Genomic DNA, 23154 nt, shown 5'->3' on the forward strand with positions numbered 1-23154 from the left:
AAAACCCCATGAAGACTTCTCAATTAAGATCTGACCCAGGGGACCGGCGAGGTAGCACTAGAGGTAAGGTGTCTACCTTGCAAGTGCTAGCCAAGAAAAGATCGCGACCACGGTTCAATCCCCTGGCCCCGTGTCCCATATGGTCCCCCCAAGCCAGGGGCAATTTCTGAGTGCTTAGCCAGGAGTAAGCCCTGAGCATCAGGCGGGTGTGGCCCGAAAAACAAAAACAAAAAAACAAAAACAAAAAACAAGATCTGACCCAGTAATTTCACTTCTTGGTATCTACCAAGGGTTTAACATACTGAAGCATTATTCACTATAGCCAAGTTCTGGAAATGTCCAAAAACAGGTTAATGAATTCAGAGGTTGTGATATATGAGAATCAGACAAATAGTATGGGATATAAGGAACAGAAGGAAAGTCCATGTAATGTGATTTAAAAAAAAAAAAAAAAAAAAAAAAGCTAGAGGGTATTCTGGGTATATTGGGTGAGTAAAGTGAGTCCAGAAAAAGGATGAGTACAAAATGGTTTCTTTCATAATGTGAAATTCAAAAAAATGTAATAAATATACAAATGGCCAAAGGTGGATCTACATATCTGAGTTTACCAAGGAGAATAATGGGACAGGCCCAAGGGTGATCAGTAGAAGGAAGAGGACACTGGTGGTGAATGGGATGTTGCAATATTGCATACATAAAATTCTATCATAAATAGCATTATAAATTGTGGTGCCTCAATAAAACCTAGAATTAAAAAAATGCTCTGGGCCTGGAGAGATAGCACAGCAGTGTTTGCCTTGCAAGCAGCCAATCCAGGACCAAAGGTGGTTGGTTTGAATCCCGGTGTCCCATATGGTCCCCGTGCCTGCCAGGAGCTATTTCTGAGCAGACAGCCAGGAGTAATCCCTGAGCACCGCTGGGTGTGGCCCAAAAAAACCCAAAAAAAAAAAAAAAAAAAAAAAAGCTCACAGGGGCCAGGAAGGTGGCACTAGAGGTAAGGTGTCTGCCTTGGGGCCGGGCGGTGGCGCTAAAGGTAAGGTGCCTGCCTTACCTGAGCTAGCCTAGGACAGACCACGGTTCGATCCCCTGGCGTCCCATATGGTCCCCCCAAGCCAGGAGCAACTTCTGAGCGCATAGCCAGGAGTAACCCCTGAGCGTCACCAGGTGTGGCCCAAAAACCAAAAAAAAAAAAAAAAAAAAAAAAAAAAAAAAGGTGTCTGCCTTGAAAGCGCTAGCTAGCGTAGGACAGACCGAGGTTTGATCCCCTGGTGTCCCATATGGTCCCCCCAAGCCAGGGGCGATTTCTGAGCGCATAGCCAGGAGTAACCCCTGAGCATCAAATGGGTGTGCCCCCAAAACTAAACCAAACCAAACAAAAGAATGCTCACAAAGCCATTTTCATCAATGGGCAGTTTTTTTTTTTGTTTTTGGGCCACACCCAGCAGTGCTCAGAGGTTACTCCTGTTTCATGGCTCAGAAATCGCTCCTGGCAGGCTTGGGGGACCATATGGGATGCCGGGATTTGAATCACCGTCCTTCTGCATGCAAGGCAAACGCTCTAACTCCTTGCCATCTCTCCGGCCCCATGGTAGTTATTTCTTTTTTTGTTTTTGGGTCATACCCGGCAGTGCTCAGGGGTTACTCCTGGCTTTACGCTCAGAAATCACTCCTGGCAGGCTCGGGGGACCATATGGGATGGCGGGATTTGAACCGATGACCTTCTGCATGAAAGGCAAACACCTTACCTCCATGCTATCTGTCCGGCCCCTGGTAGTTATTTTTTTAATCTAAAATGCAAGCTATAAAAAAAGAACTGTGATTAAAGAAAAACAAGATAGTAAGGAAATTACTTCTTTTTTTACCTTAAACATCTCTAAGTTGGCTGCTTTGAGTCTTTCTTCCATTCGGGAGCTGGAACGGGGACTGGAAGCCTCATTGTCAGATAAAACAATGATGTCTGGGGAGGGAGTTAGCCTTCCTCGATCTGGTTCACTGTAAAAAAAAAAATATTTTTCAATGGGGAAGATTCAGAGAAAAATGTTAAGAAAACTTATTGGGCCGGAAAGAGCACAGTGATAGGGTATTTGCCTTGTATACAGCCGATCCAGGACTGACGGTGATGGAATCCGGCATCCCATATGATCCCCTGAGCCTGTAGAGCTCTGAGTGTAAAGCCTGGAGTGACCCCTGAGCGCTGCCGGGGGTGAGCCAAAAATCAAAAAGAAAAAAAAAGAAACTTATCTACAACAAAACCAGAAATCTATGGAAATGGAAACTTAGGCCTGTCCCAATTCACCCAACAAAAGAAAGAGACTCAAATCCCAGGAAATAAAACACACCAGGAAATAATTTAAGGAGTAGAGCACGTCAAGCTTTATACTGGGTCATAAGTTCAAACCCTGAAACAGTATGGCCCCACCATGGGCAATATCAGGTTTGGTCCTGGTGACCCCAAGCATCTCTGGGAATGGCAAAAACCTGTCAAAATCGCTCCTGGCAGGCTCCGGGGACCATGTGGGATGCGGGATTTGAACCACAGTCCTTCTGCATGAAAGGCAAACGCGCTACCTCCATACTATCTCTCCGGCCCCAAAATAAAAAGTTTGTGGGGTTCTAGAGCTAGTACAGTTACCTTGCACATGGCCAATCTGTGTAGTTCCTGATTGTACAGGCAGCTTTAACCACTAAGTATGGCCAAATCTGGCCCCAAACCAAAAGTAAATAAACATTTAAAAAAAAAAAAAAAAAGCTGGGCAGGAGCAATAGCACAGCTATTTACATGGCTGACCTGAGTTCAAACTCCAACATCCCATTTGGTCGAGGATCACTGCCAGGAGTAATTCCTGAGTGCAGAGCCAGGAGCAACCCTCGAGAACAGACCAGTATGGGCCCAAAAAAAAAAAAAATACCCCTCCCCCCAAAACAAAGAAAAGTTGATGATTAAAAAAAGTTAAGATGAAAATGATAACACCTACGCAAAAGTAGCTAGAGAGAGCACAGCAGGTAAGGCACTTGTCTTTTTTTTTTTTTGGTTTTTGGGTCACACCCAGTGGTGCTCAGGGGTTACTCCTGGCTGTCTGCTCAGAATAGCTCCTAGCAGGCACGGGGGACCATATGGGACACCGGGATTCGAACCAACCACCTTTGGTCCTGGATCGGCTGCTTGCAAGGCAAACGCCGCTGTGCTATCTCTCTGGGCCCTGACCTAGGTTCTATCCCTGGCACACCATATAGTCCCCAAAATAACTAGGAGTGATTTCTTGAGTGCAGAGTCTGGAGTAAGTCCTAGGCATGGCCAGGTGTGACTGAAATGAACAAAAATACTTTTCCTTTTTAAAATTTCTTAGAGAATGCCAAGATATCATATAACCATCCATAGAAATGAGAAAGCATGTTCATAGATAGCACAATGATCTGAATCAAATTCTAAGTGTTTCTCCTACACCAATCTCCTTTAGGTTTTCTCATAAGATTAAGTATTGGTTTATAAAGGAAGACAGAAAGCAGCAAAAGCAGGGGATAGGGCTGGAGGGATAGCACAGCGAGTAGGGCAATTGCCTTGCACGTGGCTGGCCCAAGTTCATTCCCTGGTATCCCATATGGGATACCTGAGCCTGCCAGAACCAGTTACTGCCAGAACCAGCAGTAACTGGAGCACACCTCCAGGCATGACCCAAAAGTCAAAAAAAAAAAAAGTGGAGGCTAGAGCAAAAGTACTGTACCAAAGTATAATGTCTATAGACTTCTGATCTATTTGTATCCTCCTTCAAAAGATAAAAAATGTAGCTAGAAATGATTCTGAACTATGAATCTTCCACAGAAATGACTCATGTTCCTAACTCTTTTTTTGGAGGGAGAGAGGGTTTGGGCCACACCCAGTGGTGCTCAGGACTTACAATGGGCTCTGCACTCAGGAATCACTCCTCAAGGAAACATAGATGAGGTTCAAGGGATCAAACCTGAGTCAACCCAGGTATAGGGCAAGAGCCTGCTTGCTGTACTACCTCTGGTCTCTCTACCAGGGGTCCTCAAACTTTTAAACAGGGGGCCAGTTCACTGTCCTTCAGACTGTTGGAGGGCCAGATTATAGTAAAAACAAAAAATTATGAACAAATTTCTATGCACACTGCATATATCTTTTTATTTTTTTTTTGGGGCCACACCCAGCGGTGCTCAGGGGTTACTCCTGGCTGTCTGCTCAGAAATAGCTCCTGGCAGGCACGGGGGACCATATGGGACACCGGGATTTGAACCAACCACCTTTGGTCCTGGATCAGCTGCTTGCAAGGCAAACGCCGCTGTGCTATCTCTCCGGGCCCATGCATATATCTTATTTAGAAGTGAAGAAACAAAATGGGAATAAACACAATATGTGGCCCGCAGGCCGTAGTTTGAAGACCCCTGCATGATATCAGATCTTTCTAAAGCTAGCCTTAAAGCATCATCCTTGTTTTTTTGTTTTTGTTTTTGGGCCACACCCGGCGTTGCTAAGGGGTTACTCCTGGCTGCCTGCTCAGAAATAGCTCCTGGCAGGCACGGGGAACTATATGGGACACCGGGATTCGAACCAACCACCTTTGGTCCTGGATCGGCTGCTTGCAAGGCAAACACCACTGTGCTCTCTCCGGGCCCCATTCTTGTTTTTCTAAGATGAAAGAACACACACTGCTGGGGTAAGAACCACTGTGGAGAGACTGGAGTGCAGTGGGTAGGGTACTTGCCTTGCACATGGCTGATAGGGGTTCAATTCTCAGCACCCCATATGGTTCCCCAGCACTATGAGGAGTAATTCCTGAGTGCAGAACCAGGAATAATCTGAGCATTGCCATGTGGCCCCAAAACAAAAACAAAATAATAAAACAAAAAAAAGCAGCACAGCACTGTGGACTCTTTTTTTTTTTTTTTCATCTAAAATTGATCGTGTACCTTCAACTCACTTTTTTGGGGGCAGAGGCCATACACTGTGGCACTTAAGGATGACTGTGTTTAGAAAATTACTCTTGGAGGCCGGAGAGATAGCATGGAGGTAAGGCGTTTTGCCTTTCATGCAGAAGGTCATCGGTTAGAATCCCGGTGTCCCATATGGTCCCCCGTGCCTGCCAGGAGCAATTTCTGAGCATGGAGCCAGGAATAATCCCTGAGCACTGCCGGGTGTGACCCAAAAACCACAAAAAAAAAAAAAATTTAAATTACTCTTGGTAGGTTTGGGGGATTCGGGGTTGCCAGGGATCCAACCCAGATCACCCACTGTGCTATTACTCTGGCCAACTTTTTTTTTTTTTTTAAGTTTTTGGTTTATACCCAGCACAGCTCCGGGATTACTCCTGGCTCTATGTTCAGAGAAATCACTCCCAGAAGTATATGGGATACTCAAGATCGAACCTGGGTTGGCCTCATTTAAGTCAAAGCCTTATCCACTATACTATACTATCAATTTTGGGGGAGGGGGTCGTGGGTCACACTCAGCGGTGCTCGGGGTCTGCACTGGTTCTGCACTCTGAAATTGTAGCTGGCAGGAGGCTTGGGGGACCATATGGGATGCCAAGGATTGAACCCTGGTCGAAGATGCAAGGCAAACGTCATACTCACTGTGCTATCTCTCCGGCACCTGTGCTATCACTTTTATATCTTTATTGTTTTGTTTTTGGGTCACACCCGGCAACACACAGGGGCTAATCCTGGTTCTATGCTCAGAATTACCCCCCGTCCCCCGCAGGCTGAGGTACCATATGGGATGCCGGGATTCGAACCACTGTCCTTCTACATGCAAGGCAAATGCCCTACTGCTGTGCTATCTCTCCGGCCCCTCACTTTTATAACTTAATTAAAAGCTATTTCCTAAGACCCTACATACTTTAGTTTAGTTATAAATGTTTCAGGTCAGAGCTATATAGTACAGCTGGTTAGATGCTTGTCTTATACACAGCTGACCTAGGTTCAATACCTCATACCTCATATAATCCCAAGCTCAAAGTCACCAGTAAAAGGCCCCAATTCACTGAAACAATGCAAGACAAAAAAAGAGATAGAGGGGCTGGAGAGATAGCATAGCAGTAGGGTGTTTGCCTTGCACACAGCCTAACCAGGATGGATGGTGGTTCGAATTCCGGCATCCCATATGGTTCTCCATGCCTGGCAGGAGCTATTTCTTTCTTTTCTTTCTTTGGTTTTTGGGTCACACCTGGCATGGGGTTTACTCTTGGCCCTATGCTCAGAAATTGCTTGGACAGGCTGGGTGTAGCTCAAAAACAAAACAACAACAAAATCCCAAATTTATCTGAAAAAATAGAATCAGGGATAGAGTGAGAATCTTTGGAACTATTAAATTTACTTGAATTACTCTATAGTAATTGGTCAGAGTGAACTGGGAATATAGAATTATCAGAGAAGCGGTCACTAGAGGAAGAAAAAAGCCTTTCCTTCTTTCTCTAAGACCTGAAGAATTGGGAGTTTCTCGAGTAATAGTCAGGTCTAAGTATTTGAACACATTTATATTTGTTTAGGTCATACCCTACAGTACTGGAGAATCATTTCATGCTGTGATTGAGAAAACCTGTGCTGTAGGGGATTGAACCCAACCTTCTTACATGCACTCTAAGCTACAACTCTCTCTTCATCCAAAATAATTAAAAATAGGGACTGGAGAGATAGTACAACAGCAGGTAGGAAGTATATCTTATACATAGTCAATGTAGGTTCTATCCCCCGAATCCCGTATGGTCCCCCAAACACTGCCAGGAATAATTTCTGAGTGCAGGGCCAAGAGTGATCCCTCAACACCTCCAGGTGCAGCTCCAAAACCAACCGAAGAAACAAAAATTAAATAACTTGGGGCTGGAGAGATAGCATGGAGGTAGGGCATTTGCTTCGCATGTAGAAGGATGTGGTTTGAATCCTGGCATCTCATATGGTCCCAAGCCTGCCAGGAGCAATTTCTGAGCATAAAGCCAGGAGTAACCCCTGAGAGCTGCCGGGTGTGACCCAAAAACCAAAACCAAGACCAAAACCAAAACAATTAAATAACTTAACATGGAGTGATAGTGTAGATGGTAGGTCACTGCTTTACATGGATACGGATATAGATTTAGGAACTGAATGACATAAAGTTGTACATGGGAACAATCCTAAATGTTCTTTTAGTGCGAGGGATGGTCACACCCAGCTGTGCTGTGCTTACTCCTGGTTCTTTACTTACTCTCGGCAGTGCTGGTGGAGAGAGGGAACATATGGTGCCAGAAAAGATCAAACCAGTGCCAGCTGCATGTAAAACCAGTGTCTTAGGGGGCCGAAGAGATAGCACAGTGCTAGGACATTTGCCTTGCATGCTGCAAAGCTATGAGGGACCCAATTCGATTCCCAGTATCCCATATTGTAGGAAGCCAGATTCTCCCTCATAGTCTTGGCATAAGCACAGCCATCTTGTAGCAAACTGCCATTTTCTAACAGGCCTGTCCTTTAGTTGAATTGTGTACGTGCCAACTGACCATGAGTTGACGCAGATCAAAAGAACCATCAGGTCGGGCCCGGAGAGATAGCACAGCGGTGTTTGCCTTGCAAGCAGCCGATCCATGACCAAACGTGGTTGGTTCGAATCCCGGTGTCCCATATGGTCCCTCGTGCCTGCCAGGAGCTATTTCTGAGTAGACAGCTAGGAGTAACCCCTGAGCATCGCCGGGTGTGGCCCAAAAACCAAAAAAAAAATAAAATAAAATAAAAAAAAGAACCATAAGGTCACACTCTTCTGGGTCAGGAAACTCAGACCTATAGATAGAGCATTTGGTGTGATAATAGGATGTTCCTCAGGAAACTTGTATTAAATTAACAGGCACATGCCAAACCTTTTGAACTAAATGATGACAAATGTATGCTTGACAAATGTTTGCATTGTCTCCTCCTCCCTTTGTGTGAAAACTATATAAGTCATGGCATTTCAAAAATAAATTGACGCCATAATCAGAATCCTTGGTGGTCCCCATTTTCCTATCCATTTCCTTTTCAGGTGCAGACCCTTTCCAAGACCATGAATAAACTGAAGCTGCTGGCCGGCACACCATATGTTTCCCCAGCCTGCCAGGGGAGATTTCTTCTTTTTTTTTTGGGGGGGTGGGGTGGGGGTGGTTTGGGTCATACCCGGCAGCACTCAGGGGTTCCTCCTGGCTGTACGCTCAAAATTGCTCCTGACAGGGGACCATATGGGATGCCGAGATTTGAACCACTGTCCTTCTGTATGCAAGGCAAACGCCTTCTCCATGCTATCTCTCCGGTCCCCAGGGGAGATTTCTGAGTGCAGAGAAAGGAGTAACCCCTGAGGACCACTGGTTATGGCCCAGAAACCAATCAATCAATCAAGTTAAAAAAAAAAAAAAAGGCCAGTGTCTTAATACCTATACTATCTTTTTGAGTCACCTGTCTTGATTTTTTTTTTATTCTTTTTTTTTGTTTGTTTGTTTTTTGGTTTTTTGGTTTTTGGGTCACACCCGGCAGTGCTCAGGGGTTACTCCTGGCTGTCTGCTCAGAAATAGCTCCTGGCAGGCACGGGGGACCATATGGGACACTGGGATTCGAACCAACCACCTTTGGTCCTGGATCGGCTGCTTTAAAGGCAAACGCCGCTGTGCTAATCTCTCCGGGCCCGATTTTTTTTATTCTTGAATATAATCAATAACATACTAGCAAAGGTAGAGAAAAAAAGTCCAATTCACTTTAATTTACTGCCTGCCTTTTTTTCGTTTTTGTTTTTTTTTGGGCCACACTCGGTAACGTTCAGGGGTTACTACTGGCTATGCACTCAGAAATCACTCCTGGCTCAGGGGACCATATGGGACATATGGGATGCCAGGGATCAAACCCAGGTCCGTCCTGAGTCAACCACATGCAAGGCAAACACCTTACCACTGTGCTATAGCTCAGGCCCCTGCTTTTATTTTTTAAATCTGGGTATTTTATTTTAACTTTTCAGAACAAATTATTTTGCATTTTTCCTAGATATTCATAAATTTTTGTTTTGTTTTTTGGGTCACACCAGGGGCACTCCAGGGTTATTCTTGGCTCTACGCTCAGAAATTGCTCCTGGCAGGCCTGGAAGACCATATGAAATGCCAGGATTTGAATCACTGTTCTGGATAGGCTGTGTGCAAGGCAAATGCCCTACCGCTGTGTATCTCTCTCTAGCTCTTACACATTCATAATTTTTTTTTTTTTTTTGGTTTTTGGGCCAGGGGTTACTTCTGGCTGTCTGCTCAGAAATAGCTCCTGGCAGGCACGGGGGACCATATGGGGGACCATATGGGACACCAGGATTCGAACCAACCACCTTTGGTCCTGGATCGGCTGCTTGCAAGGCAAACGCCGCTGTGCTATCTCTCCGGGCCCGATACATTCATAAATTTTAAAATATTTTATTACTATTAGTTTTTTGGAACCACATCCTGCTATCCTCAAAGCTTATCCTTGATCCCAGGGATTACTCCTGGTAGGCTTGAGGGACCATATATATTGGATCAAACCTAAACTGGCTGAGTGGAAGTCAAGTTTCCCACCCACTGTACTATCTCTTCTGCCTCAATATTTCATGTTCTTTTTGGGGGGGAGGGGGCACACTTGGTGACGGTGAGCGTCAAATGGGTGTGGCCCAAAGAAACAAACATAAAAGAGAAATAAACTATGAAGGGCCAGAGAGATAGTATAGCATGGCAGGGCCACATGCCTTACAATTAGCCTATCTGAGTTTAATCCCAAGCATTCCATATGGTTCCTCAAGCACTGTCAAGAGTAATTTTTGGGGCCGGCGAGATAACATGGAGGTAAGGCGTTTGCCTTCCATGCAGAAGGACGGTGGCTTGAATCCCGGCATCCCATATGGTTCCCCCGTGTCTGCCAGGGGCGATTTCTGAGCACAGAGCCAGGAGTAACACGAGTGCTGTCGGGTGTGACCCAAAAACCAAAAACCGAAAAAAAAAAAAATGTAATTTCTGAGTGCAGTCAGAGTAACCCCTGAGCAATGTCAGATGTGTTCCTCAAACAGACAAATCAAACAAACAAAAAAGAACTGGAAATTAAAGAACACATGAAGACCCAAGAAAAGCTGGGCTTCTAAGTATCTATCTCATATTAAACAGAATTATAATATAATAAATATATATAAATTATAATATAATAAACAAATCCCTTAACTCCTGGGCCTATTTTGTTTTGTTTTTGACACAACCGGCAGTGCTCAGGGGTTACTTCTGGCTCTACATTCAGAAATCGCTCTTGGCAGGCTTGGGGGACCATATGGGATGCTGGGATTCGAACCACTGTCCAAGGCAAAGGCCCTACCTCCATGCTATCTCTCCAGCTCCCTCCTGGGTCTATTTTCCCTTCTAAAACTGCAAGATGATTGAAATGAAATTTCAAGGAATAAGTCCTGAGGACAGTTGGGGGTGGCTCACAGTGCCCTTCACCCCCATCAGTGAGTGTGAGAGAGAGAGAGAGAGAGAGAGAGAGAGAGAGAGAGAGAGAGAGAGAGAGACAGAGACAGAGAGAGAGAGAGAGAGAGAGAGAGAGAGAGAGAGAGAGAGAGAGAGAGAGAGAGAGAGAGAGAGAGAGAGAGAGAGAGAGAGCGCAGTGAATAGGGTGTTTGCCTTGCAGGCAACAGACCCAAGTTCAATCATACATGATCCCCAGCCTGCCATGAGTAATTACTAACGAAGAGTCAGGAATAACCTGAGTGCTGCCAGGTATGGCCCAATACCCCAAAACTCAAAAAAAAAAAAAAAAAAAAAGAGGGGCTGGAGAGATAGCACAGCAGCAGGGAGTTTTCCTTGCACACAGCCAATCCAGGATGGACCTTGGTTAGATTCCACGCATCCCATAGGTCCCCCAAGCCTGCCAGAAGTGACTTCTGAGCACAGAGCCAGGAGTAACCCTTGAGCGTGGTTGGGTGTGGCCCAAAAGCCAATTAAAAAAAAAAAAAAAAAAAAAAAAGAGGGGTCTGGAGAGATGGTATGGAGGCAGGGTGTTTGCCTTGCATGCAGAAGGATGGTGGTTCGAATTCTGACATCCCATATGGTCCCCCGAGCGATTTCTGAGCATATAGCCAGGAATAACCTGAGTGCTGCCAGGTGTCGGGGACCCCCCCAAAAAAATAAAGAAGAGAAAAAATGTCTAAGAATTTTTTTTGGGGGGGACATGGGTGGGATTGAGCATTCAACGGTGCTCAGGACTTATTTCTGGTTCTGTGTTCAGGGATCCTAGCAGTACTCAGGAAACTATATGAGGGGATTGAACCTCAGTCAACCACAAGCAAATGAGGTACCCTACATGCTTTATTATCACTCCAGCAAGAATTTTTTTTTAAACTTTATTGATTGAGTGGTTTATGGGTCACACCCAGCACTGCTCAGGGGTTACTGATTCTGTACTCAGAAATCACCCCTAGCAGGCTGGGAGCCCATATGGGACACTGGTAATTGAATTGGGTCCCTCCCAGGTCGGCCACATGCAAGGCAAATGCCCTACTGCTGTGCTATTTATCAAGTCCCCAAAACTGAGTTTTATCAGCTCTACAGTCTATTATTCAAACATAACTAATTTACCTTAAGGGTAAAACTTATGATTCTCTGTATTTCTAAGCAAATTTCTAAATTTGATTTAGAAATGAGGAAATCCGGGGGCTGGAGTGATAGCAAGGCAGGTAGGCATTTGCCTTGCACATGGCTGACTCTGGTTTGATTCCAGGATCTCACATGGTCCCCCAAGCTGCCAGGGATAATTTTTGAACACAAAGTAAGGTTAAGCTTGAGGACCACCTGGTGTGGCCCCAAAACAAACAAACAAAAAAAGGAGAAATAAGAAAACTTACCTAGAAATCTACCCTACGAGCTCAAATACACAATGTAGAAAAGCCCTCTGCATTCCTATATTCATTGTAGCACTATTTACTATAATCAGAATCTGGAAACAACCCAAATGCCTGAGAACAGATGAGTGGATAAAAAAATATTTGGTACATCTACACAATGGAATACTACATAGCTGTTAGGAAAATGAAATAATGAAATTTGCTTACACATGGATAAATATGGCGAGTATTATGCTGCGTGAAATAAGGCAGAAGGACAGAAACAGACATAAAACGATCACACTCATTTTTGAAATATATATTTTTATATATAGATAGTATGGTAATAATATCCAGAGACAATAGAGATGAGGGCCAGGAGAACCAATCCATGGTGGGAAACTTGCCAGAAATAGTGGGGGAATGTAGTTAGGGCAGAGAAGGGACCATTATGACAATAACTGGACAAGAACTGGGTGCTGAAAGGAAATAAAGTGATATACATGATACACCTTCAATAACAATATTACAAACCACAGACGGGGAGGAGGAGGGAGCAGGAGAGAGGAAGAGGAAGAGTGAGAGAGCACAGATCTGAGGGAGGGAGGGAGGGAGGGAGGGAGGGAGGGAGGGAGGGAGGGAGAGGGAGAGAGACAGAGGGAGGGACAGAGAGGGGGAGGAGGAGAGAGGGGGAGAGGGAGAGAGAGGGATAGGGAAGGAGAGGAGAGAGAGAGGGAGGGAGAGGAGAGAGGGAGAGGGAGGGAGGGGGAGAGAGAACACAAATCTGAGGCAGACAGGGGAGAAGACATGAGAGAATCTGGGGTCACTGGTGGAGGGAATTGTGCATTTGTGAAGGATGTTGTACATTGTATGAATGAAACTCAATCTTGAACAACTTCGTTGTGGTAAAAAAAAAAATCACAAATAACTTTGTAACCAGTATTTAAATAAGAAAGAAAAAAAAAGAAATGAGGAAAACCATGATCAAATCAGTTGACGCATATATCATTTTCTTTTTTTTTTTTTTTTGGGCCACACCCGGCGGTCCTCAGGGTTACTCCTGGCTGTCTGCTCAGAAATAGCTCCTGGCAGGCACGGGGGACCATATGGGACACCGGGATTCGAACCAACCACCTTAGGTCCTGGGTCGGCTGCTTGCAAGGCAAATGCCGCTGTGCTATCTCTCCGGGCCCGCATATATCATTTTCTAAGATGCTTAGAATAAAAAACACCACTACTTTTTGAATTCATCTAATTTTCGTAGGTTTAGTTTATGCTTCCACTACCCCTGGAGGCAGCTAAACAAAACCATACCTTCGTCGAGCACTCATATCCACAGGCTCATCATTGATGTTTTCTTTGCCTGGTCTTCCAGCAGTCCTGTTGTCTCCATGAGGCCTGAGATTCCCATTGAGTTTCTCTTCATAGCCCTTGACACCACTGCCGTCCTGTTTGGTAGGTAACTCATGTGGCACCTCTAGATTTGCTAAATCCTTCCGTTTGAGCAGTGCCAACATTTTTAGACGTTCCATGGCTTCATGTCCCTCCATTTTTAGTCGTTTGGCCAGAACATCGTCTCGTTCATCTGCTGGGTCCAAGCTCCGCTTTAGGAGATTCAAGCGAAGAGCATCTTCTGTCATTCTATCCATCCTATGGGAAGAAAAAAAAAAAAATAAGATCAGACCAAATCTCTTACACATAATTTAAGAGCAACAGATTGGGGGTGGCAAAGGTATTATAAAAAACATTGGTGTATGGGGCCGGGCGGTGGCGCTCGAGATAAGGTGCCTGCCTTGCCTGCGCTAGCCTAGGACAGACCGCGGTTCGATCCCCCGGCGTCCCATATGGGTCCCCCAAGCCAGGAGCGACTTCTGAACGCATAGCCAGGAGTAACCCCTGAGCGTCACCGGGTGTGGCCCAAAAACCAAAAAAAAAAAACAACAAAAAAACAAAAAAACAAAAAAAAAAACATTGGTGTATATGTAGAATACATATACATACATGTATATGTAGGTAACAAACTTATTCCCTTTCCAGAACTTTATATTAAAGGAGATTTATCCATTCAATCTAACCAGGGAAGTAAACAGCCACAGAAGTCTTTGTTCTATACACCGATGTCTGAACAAAATGCCACAATCAGTTGGATGGCCCATTAAGAGCCTATATCTCTTAGGTAGGCCTGGGAAACAGCTCAGAGAGAAGAGAGCATTTTTCTTTTAGTATTTCATTATAGGATCATGATTTATAATACTTGTTGTCTCTGGTGTTACTAGAATAATTGTTTAAGGATTTTCTGAGCTGTGGTTGGAGGAAGCTGAGACTTCTGTGGGCTCTCTGACCTTGATGGTCTTCTATGCAACTTTCCCATTATCACTGCAGTGATCCAGGGGCTAAAGAAATAGTGCCTTGTGTGTGCGAACAGAAAACACATGTTCTAACCCTGGCATCCCATATGGTGCCCAAAACTACCAGAAGTAATTCTTGAATGAAGAGCCAGGAGTAAGCCCTGAACACAGGTGGGTGTGGCCCCCCAAACAAACAAAAAGCCAACAAAATTGCTATGATTCTCTACTGGTCTGACACTACTAAAATTTTGAGGTGTCACACGACTGGTTCCAGCCTTTTGGTCCAGGATCTATAGATTTTATTTTGTTGAATTTAAATTTTGTTATTTACAAAGTCCTTCATAGTTGGGTTTCAGACATACAATCAGGCCAGTGTATACCTCCCTCCACCCATGTTTCCCAAGTGCATCTCATGCCAGCCCCCTCTACCTCCCAGGCTGCCAGTATAACAGGCCTATTTTAAGTTTAGATGGTTAAAGTTTGAGTCTCCTGATTCAAATGTGGTTGCCCTTGGCTTGGATATTCTGTTCTTTTTAAACACTACAATGCACCTGAGACTGCTTGGCTCCTGGCCCCATCCTTTCATATTTGTGTTTTTCCTCTTCCACTCAGTTTCTTTCTTTCTCCTTGCTATACTATATACTATATATATAGTGATCCTGAATACTGACTGAGTTGAGAACAGTAGAAAACAATAATAAAAAGCTTCAGAATATTTTGATTTGAAGACAAAGCTATCAATTTGCTCCTATCTCATATTCTACTATGCATCATATTTGCATTATTTGCAAGCTAACTTTCCTTACAGTCATAGGGTGCCTGCCTGAAGTTGTGTTAGAGTCACATAGTTATATTCAGAGGAAGAGAATAGGTTAACAAGATAAGCAAGGCCAGAAAGGAAGGTTCGCTGAAAAATAATAAAGGACAGAGTGCTATAAAAATTGAGAGCTACCTACCAGGGAAGACCCTACTGCTGCTCTGACATCGATTTACTCAAAAGAGTCTTAAGACCCTTAACACTGAGAAGATTTAAACAACAACAACGACGGCCTGCGTACTGGATAGGGCTTTCTGCATTGCCCTTTAATGCTGAGTTGAAATTAGACACTGCTCCGCACCATCCTGACTTCAATGTAGGATATACAGATTCCAAGACCTTCAATACAGAAACAGGATACCAACAACAGAGACTGTGAAAAATATAACTGTATGGGCACTACAGACAATGATCAGGATTGGACAAACTAGTTTGCCTGGAGCCTAGAAAAGGTCTTATATCAGGAAACTTCAGGGGTAAGGTCTCCTTGTACTTAGGCCAAAAGCTTTTCCTTTCCATGACCCCCATACTTTGGTAGGCCCACGCAAACGATAATTGCCACTCTAACATTGTTTTTACAGTGCTCCTTTGACTCTAAACCTTTAAGAAACCACTAGTAAAAATATCTGGAACTGCACAAAAAAAAAATTTTTTTTTACATTACTGTTAACATATATGCTTTTAGTTAACTAGCATTCTGGGGGATAAAGGAGGGAGAAAGGGATATATGCTTGGGAACAGGGATGAAGGGAGGACAACACTGATGGTGATGGATATTCCCGATTCAATGTTAATATGTACCTAAAATACTACTGTGAAAGATATGTAAGTCATTATAATCCAAAAAATTGTTTTATTCAGAAATGTTCTTTGACTTACATGTATATTATATTAATTATATGTTATGTTATGTTACTACATTATGTTATGTCAAGTTTACCTCAATATGTTAATCAATTTTGTCTCTTGAATAAATTCTTACAAAAAAAAATATTTGAGGGCCCGGAGAGATAGCACAGAGGCGTTTGCCTTGCAAGCAGCCGATCCAGGACCTAAGGTGGTTGGTTCGAATCCCGGTGTCCCATATGGTCCCCCGTGCCTGCCAGGAGCTATTTCTGAGCAGACAGCCAGAAGTAACCCCTGAGCACTGCCAGGTGTGACCCAAAAACCAAAAACCAAAAAAAAAAAAAAAAATGAGAGCTACACCAGAGAGAGTTTGGGTGGGGGCTTTGACCTTCCGGCCTTCCAGCCCTTAAAGGATCTTTTTCCTTCCTGGGGGCTGGGAGGTTCTGCCAGCATGGGGTTTGGCAGCCCTGCGCCATGCCAAAGGTCTCTTTGACCAGGCCTAGGAAGGGGTGTGGGACATGGGTCACCCCAGAACCCCTCTACCTCCTTCCTTCGGAATTCCAGGGTTTCCCCTGGGCCACAGGCCTGCACAAGCCAGCGAGGTGGGTCCCTTGGAGGAGCTTATTGGTTACCCTAGGCTTTCCCCATTTCCCTCCTGGCTCCAGAGGGAGGGTTTCGGTGGGGGCTTTGAGCTTCTGGCCTTCTAGCCCTTGAAGGATCTCTTTCCTTTCTGGGGGCTCTTTCCTTTCTGGGGGCCAGGAGGTTCTGCCAGCATGGAGTCACCCTAGCACCCCTCTACCTCCTTCCTCCAGAACTCCAGGGCTTCCCCTGGGCCACAGGCCTGTGCAAGACAGCAACTTGGGAATAGCAGCACAATAGGTTCTGGCTTCAGGAATCTGAAACCCACCCAGGAGCTCTTTTTATTCCATTACTCCCTCACTCCTACCTCCTGTTACCCCACATCTAACCTTTTTTCTGTACTAATGATTTTTGTTTTGGCCAAGGTGGATTACATATTTTTTTTTTTTTTTTGGTTTTTGGGCCACACCCTGTGATGCTCAGGGGTTACTCCTGGCTATGCGCTCAGAAGTTGCTCCTGGCTTCTTGGGGGACCATATGGGACGCTGGGGGATCGAACCGTGATCGTCCTAGGCTAGCGCAGGCACCTTACCTCCAGCGCCACCGCCCGGCCCCTGGATTACATATCTTTCACAGTAATTTTTTGGGTGAAGTCTGAAGGCAACCTGTGGACGGCATGGCTCCACGCTGTAGGCTTTTTGGCCAAGCTAAGTGGAAGATGCAGTCTCGGCTGCCCCCCACAGCCTTCTCTCTCCTTCCTCCTGGTCATTCCTGGACACCTGCTCAGGGTCCAGCAAGTGGGTTCCGGTGAGGAGCAATTTAAAGGAGACTCCAGGCTTCCTCATTCCTGCAAGGGGCTGGGAGGGGACTGGTGAACTTCCTACTTGCAGCAATTAGGAAGCAAACATCTCTCTGGGAGTTGGAAGCTTCAGCAGGCAACACGGGGAGGACATGGCTCCATGTGTTCTTTGCTTGTCCAAATCACAAACCAAAGTGGTGTCTCGAAACAACACCCTCCCTCTTGACTCTAAAACATAAAAGGGGCACGTATATCTCCTTTGTATATCTCAGATGTATTCCCTTAATATCCATAACTCTTTTCAAATATCCTCATATAGTGACAATTTTGCCCACTGGTTTTGTTATTTGATTGTTTGATTTTCTCTCTTTGAGATCTGTTTTATAAGCAATACTGGTAGAAGAGTATTTCTATATAGATTTCATGTTTGAACCAAGTTACAGGGAATGTTGGACTTTATTCGTCAGCCCCCAGATGCACCAACAATATCTTGTGGCATTGCTTCTCTTTTGCATAGGCACATTAAAATGGGAAAATAATACATATGCAAACAAGTTCTTATCTAATAGAGATGGGAACACAAATTTGGTAATGCAGTTAGGCCTTATAACCTGAACATTGGCATAATGATTTGGTTTAGGCCTCAGAAGAATGGGCATTGCCCACACACACCTGAACAATTGATACCATCTATGGAAACAATCACAATTGTTACCAGGATCCAAGCCTCTACCAGGAAAGACCTACCACTGCTTTGGCACTGACTTACTCTAAAGAGTGCTCTCAACATCCAGGCGACTTAGCAACAGCCTGCTTGCAGGGCAGATCGCTCTGCATTTAATGGTATGCTGAAACTAGAGGATGCTCCACATCAGCCTGACATTGATGAAAGAAATGCACAGAATCCAGAGTCTTTAAATATAAGAATCTGATACCAACAATAGCTAAAGTGTGAAAAAGTTTCACCGGGACCATGGAGAATGACTTGGGTTGGACAGACTGGTATGCCTGGAACCCAGAGTCAGTCTTATGCCACTAAACTTCTGGGGTGAGGCCTTTTTGTAATCAGGCCAAGGATTTTTTTCCGTTTTCCCCGTATTTTTCTGGACCTATGCAAACAACGGTGATTGCCACTATCACACCTTTACTATGTTTTTTTACTCTTATCCTTTAAGGAAAAAAAATACAATTTACTGAACTTAAAAACAAATAACTGTAGTAGAATGCCTGTCTTGAATACAGGCAGGGGATGGGATGGGGGAAAAGGGGAATGTTACACTGGCGAAGGGGGTGTTCTGTTTGTGACTGTAACCCAACTATGATCATGTTACTTAAATAATATTTAAAAAAAATTGAGTACTACAGAAAGACAGCCATAATTAAAAAAAAAAAATAGAGCGGGGCCGGTGAGGTGGCGCTAGAGGTAAGGTATCTGCCTTGCAAGCACTAACCAATGACCCCAGCGTCCCATATGGTCCCCCCAAGCCAGGGGCAATTTCTGAATGCTTAGCCAGGAGTAACCCCTGAGCATCAAACAGGTGTGGCCCGAAAAACAAAACAAAAACAAAATAAACAAAAAAAAAATAGAGCATTGAGGAGCATGTAAAACCCAGAATCTCCATACACTGGTTGTAAAATTATATATGATCACTATTAACAGTCTGACAGTTCCTCTCAAACATAGTTATCATATCAATTAGCAATTCTACTGCTAGATATATATATATATATATATATACACACACACACACACACACACACACTTACTTATATATATACTCAAGCCACAGATAATACTCCTGTAAGGCAATACACCATGTCCTGCAAGTAGCTGGATCCAGTCAACCCTGGTCTGATTGGCACAACTACATGTGGTCCCCTGAGGAACAAGAATCCCTGGGAGCAGTTTGCAGTACAGCAAGCCCTGAGCAATATATTGGTAACCATAACCTCACTTCTGAAGATTCTTTTGAGTGCCATAGAACTCAAGTTACTAATCCTTTTTTCCTTTTATTGGTTTTTGTTTTTTGGGTCACCCCTGGTGGTGCTCAGGAATTACTCCTGGTTCTTGCGCTCAGGGGTCATTCTTGGCAATGTTAGGGGGACCATATGGGATGCCAGGTCAGCTGCATACTATCGCTCAAGCCCAAGTTACTCATCCTTAATAAATCCCAGTTGATTTTATTCAGCCACTGATGATATTGATAATCACCCCTCTTTTATACCAAGTTAGTGTAATATTTTCAACATTAGGACAATCTTCACATTACCCCCCCTTTTTAGTTTATGCTCTTTCAACACACATAGGAGCATACACACACACTTTGATTTATACTCTTTCTTTTTTTTTTTTTTTTTTTTTTTTTTTTGGTTTTTTAGGTCTCACCCGGCAGTGCTCAGGAGTTACTCCTGGCTCCATGCTCAGAAGTCGCTCCTGGCGAGCACGGGGGACCATATGGGACGCCGAGATTCGAACCGATGACCTTTTGCATGAGAGGCAAACGCCTTACCTCCATGCTATCTCTCCGGCCCCGATTTATACTCTTTCAACACACACACACACACACACACACACACACACACACACACACACACACACACACACACACACACACACACACACACACACACACACACCTGGATCAAGCCAGACACACACACTTCCTTTTTTTTTTATTTATACTCTTTCAACACACACACACACACACTCACTCTGATCAATCCCAGTTGATTGTGTGGAAGTCTCCAGCCCATTTATTCTATTTTGCCCACTGATTTTCTTGCATAGTATCCTCTACTGCAAAATCACCATGTGCTACCTGTTCAGTTTCTCACCAGTTACTGAACCTGGACTTTTTCCCTGAAAAGCATGCATTCTGGTCCATTCAGTTATCTTCCTGACATTTATCTCCCTGAGAGGGTGTCACACCCAGCAGTACTCAGGGGCTACTCTTGACAGTGTTCTGATGACCATATGCAACACCAGGGATTAAACTACAGTCGGGCCCAGAGAGAAAGCACATCGTTGTTTGCCTTGCAAGCAGCCGATCCAGGACCAAAGGTGGTTGGTTCGAATCCCGGTGTCCCATATGGTCCCCCATGCCTGCCAGGAGCTATTTCTGAGCAGACAGCCAGGAGTAACCCCTGAGCAATGCCGGGTGTGGCCCAAAAACCAAAAAAAAAAAAAAAAAAAACAAACCTACAGTCATTGTATGATAGTTACTTTCATCCCGTACTATTTCTGGCCTTTATCTTCCCAACTTTTTTTCATATTTTGTTGTTTGCTTTTTGGGACATGGTTGTGTTCAGGGATCACTCTGAAAGTCTTAGGGGAAAGACTACATGGGGTGCTGGGAATTGAACCCAGATAAGTAATATGCAAGGGAAGTATTCTGCCCACTATTGTTTGCTCCAGCCTTTATCTTCTTCAATGGGGAGAGGGTTGTGTGTGCCATACCAGGGATCACTCCTGGTGGGCTCAAGGGACTATATATGGGATACTGGAGATCGAACTGGTCAGGTCACATGTAAAACAAGTGACTTATCCAATACAATGTAACTCTGAACTATCATCTTCCTAATTTTTAACTGTAGGGATGCCTGTCTATCTTTTCTTGAACCTTTTACTTGTACTTCCTTACTCCCAAACTCATAATCTCATATATATCTCTATGGATTTAAAGAGCATTTACAATGCTCATTTTCTTTTTTTGTTTTGTTTTGTTTTTCAGTAGGGGCTGGAGAGATAGCATGGAGGTAAGGCTTGCTTGCTTCTTTTTTTTTTTTTGTTTTTGTTTTTGTTTTTGTTTTTGTTTTTGGGCCACACCCATTTGACGCTCAGGGGTTACTCCTGGCTATGAGCTCAGAAATCGCCCCTGGCTTGGGGGGACCATATGGGACGCCGGGGGATCGAACCATGGTCCGTCCTACACTAGCGCTTGCAAGGCAGACACCTTACCTCTAGCGCCACCTTCCCGGCCCCTGCTTGCTTCTTCTTGCATGCAGAAGGATGGTGGTTCGAATCCCGGCATCCCATGATCCCCCGAGCGCTGCCGGGTGTGACCCAAAAACCAAAAATTAAATACTTCAGTAAAATTTTTTTGAAAATTGTTTTATCTCTGGGCTGGAATGATGGCACAGGACATTTGCCTTGCATGCGACTCTACTCCGGACCCAAGTTCGATTCTCCACATCCCATATGGTCCCAAGTCTGCCAGGAGCAATTTCTGAGGCTGCAGTATGTGGCCCAAAAAACAAGCGGAGGGGAAAGGAGGAGAGAAAAGAAAATTGTTTTATCTCACAAAGGGGTCATTAGGTCTGAGTTTTACTAAGCTATTTGCTGCTAACTGAACATTCTGGGTTGTTTTGTTTATTGAGTTTAGTTGGTTTCTACTTTCCCATCTAATTTGGTGTGCTTCTACTGAAATAAAAGTATTGAGAAATTTGGAGGTGTAAGTAGCCCATGTGGCCAAACACACCAGGAATTCCAGGATTTATAGTATTGGGCCAATGAGTTCACATGTCAGCATGGATGCTGGGTCTTCCAGCAGTACCAGTGACGAGAGGAAGCTTAGTACTTGTTCCAAGGAGGGAAACAGGTGATATTTCTATTTACTTCAGTGTCTGGCTTATAGTATGCACTATTACGTGTCAAATGGAAGACCACATTCCACATTTCTAGATATTAAATTTAGATCCTCTTTGGCCTTTCTTCAAATTTCTGTACAATAGCTTCGATCCTGATTAAGTCCATCATAAAGTTGAAAATAGGGGCGATAGCGATAGCACACATTTACGTTTAGGAGCAATAGCACAGTAGGAAGGGCATTTGCCCTGCTCGCAGCGAACCTGGGTTTGATCCCCAGTATCCAATATGAATCCCTGAGCCTGCCAGGAGTAATTTCTGAGCCCAGAGCAAGGGGTAACCCAAGTGCTGCCGGGTGTGGCCCCAAAACAAACAAACAAAAACAAAAAGCAAAAATAACTCCCAGGTTGATAATACTGGTGAAATGGAAAATCAATGTCTCTGCCAAACATTTGAAGAATCACAGCATGGTATGTGAATGTTATACCATCATACATTTTGTTTGTTTGTTTGTTTGTTTGTTTGTTTTTTGTTTTGGGGCCATACCCGGCGATGCTCAGAGGTTACTCCTGGCTATGCACTCAGAAATTGCTCCTGGGGCCGGAGAGACAGCATGGAAGTAGGGCATTTGCCTTGCCTGCAGAAGGACAGTGGTTCGAATCCCGGCATCCCATATGGTCCCCCGAGCCTGCCAGCAGCAATTTCTGAGGTAGAGCCAGGAGTAATCCCTGAGCACTGCCAGGTGTGACACAAAAACAAACAAACAAAAACAAAAACAACAACAAAAAGAAATCACTTCTGGCTCAGGGGACCAAATGGGACGCCAGGATTGAACCCAGGTCTGTCCTGGGTCAGCCTTGTGTAAGGCAAATGCCCTACCACTGTGCTATCACTCCAGCCCCTATACCATCATACAGTTATTGTTGTTTTGTTTTTTTTTTTAAGTTAAATTACGGTATATAGGAAACATCTCTAATAGCTTTTTTTCTAATTTATTTTCTGTTTTGCAGTCATACCAGGTGGAGCTTGGAGACCACTTCTGCCAGAGCTTGGGGGGAAATGCAGTACCTAAGGATCAAACTTGGGCCTCCTGCACGTAAATACTTAGCTAGTTGAGATGATCTCTCTGGCCCTATACTTGATATTTTTAAATACACTTATTTTTATGGACTTTAATCTGAGACTTGGTTCCTGCTACTAGTCATATTTAGTACTACTGTCAATGGCAAAGGGCTTGTTTTTCTTGGGCTTTTTCTGTCATTTTGGTAAATTTTTTTTTACTGCAACTTTCATCTGTAGGAATCACTTAAGATTCTCTCTATGGCTTGCATTATGGATCTGTTCCTTCAAAGTGTT

General features: G+C 44.2%; 1 protein-coding gene across 1 annotated transcript in view; it reads right to left on the reverse strand.

Annotated features, from left to right (window-relative positions):
• The window catches only part of GATAD2B (GATA zinc finger domain containing 2B), a 103465-nt gene that overhangs the window by 13229 nt on the left and 67082 nt on the right, over positions 1–23154 (reverse strand). The window contains exons 2-3 of the mRNA XM_049782253.1: positions 13139–13474; positions 1863–1992 (exon numbers count right to left, since the gene is read on the reverse strand). Coding sequence (XP_049638210.1) covers positions 1863–1992; positions 13139–13473 — 465 coding nt within the window. The 5' untranslated portion in view covers position 13474. The remainder of the gene's footprint in view (positions 1–1862; positions 1993–13138; positions 13475–23154) is intronic.

Source organism: Suncus etruscus, chromosome 10, assembly GCF_024139225.1.
Source record: "Suncus etruscus isolate mSunEtr1 chromosome 10, mSunEtr1.pri.cur, whole genome shotgun sequence".
Taxonomy (NCBI): domain Eukaryota; kingdom Metazoa; phylum Chordata; class Mammalia; order Eulipotyphla; family Soricidae; genus Suncus; species Suncus etruscus.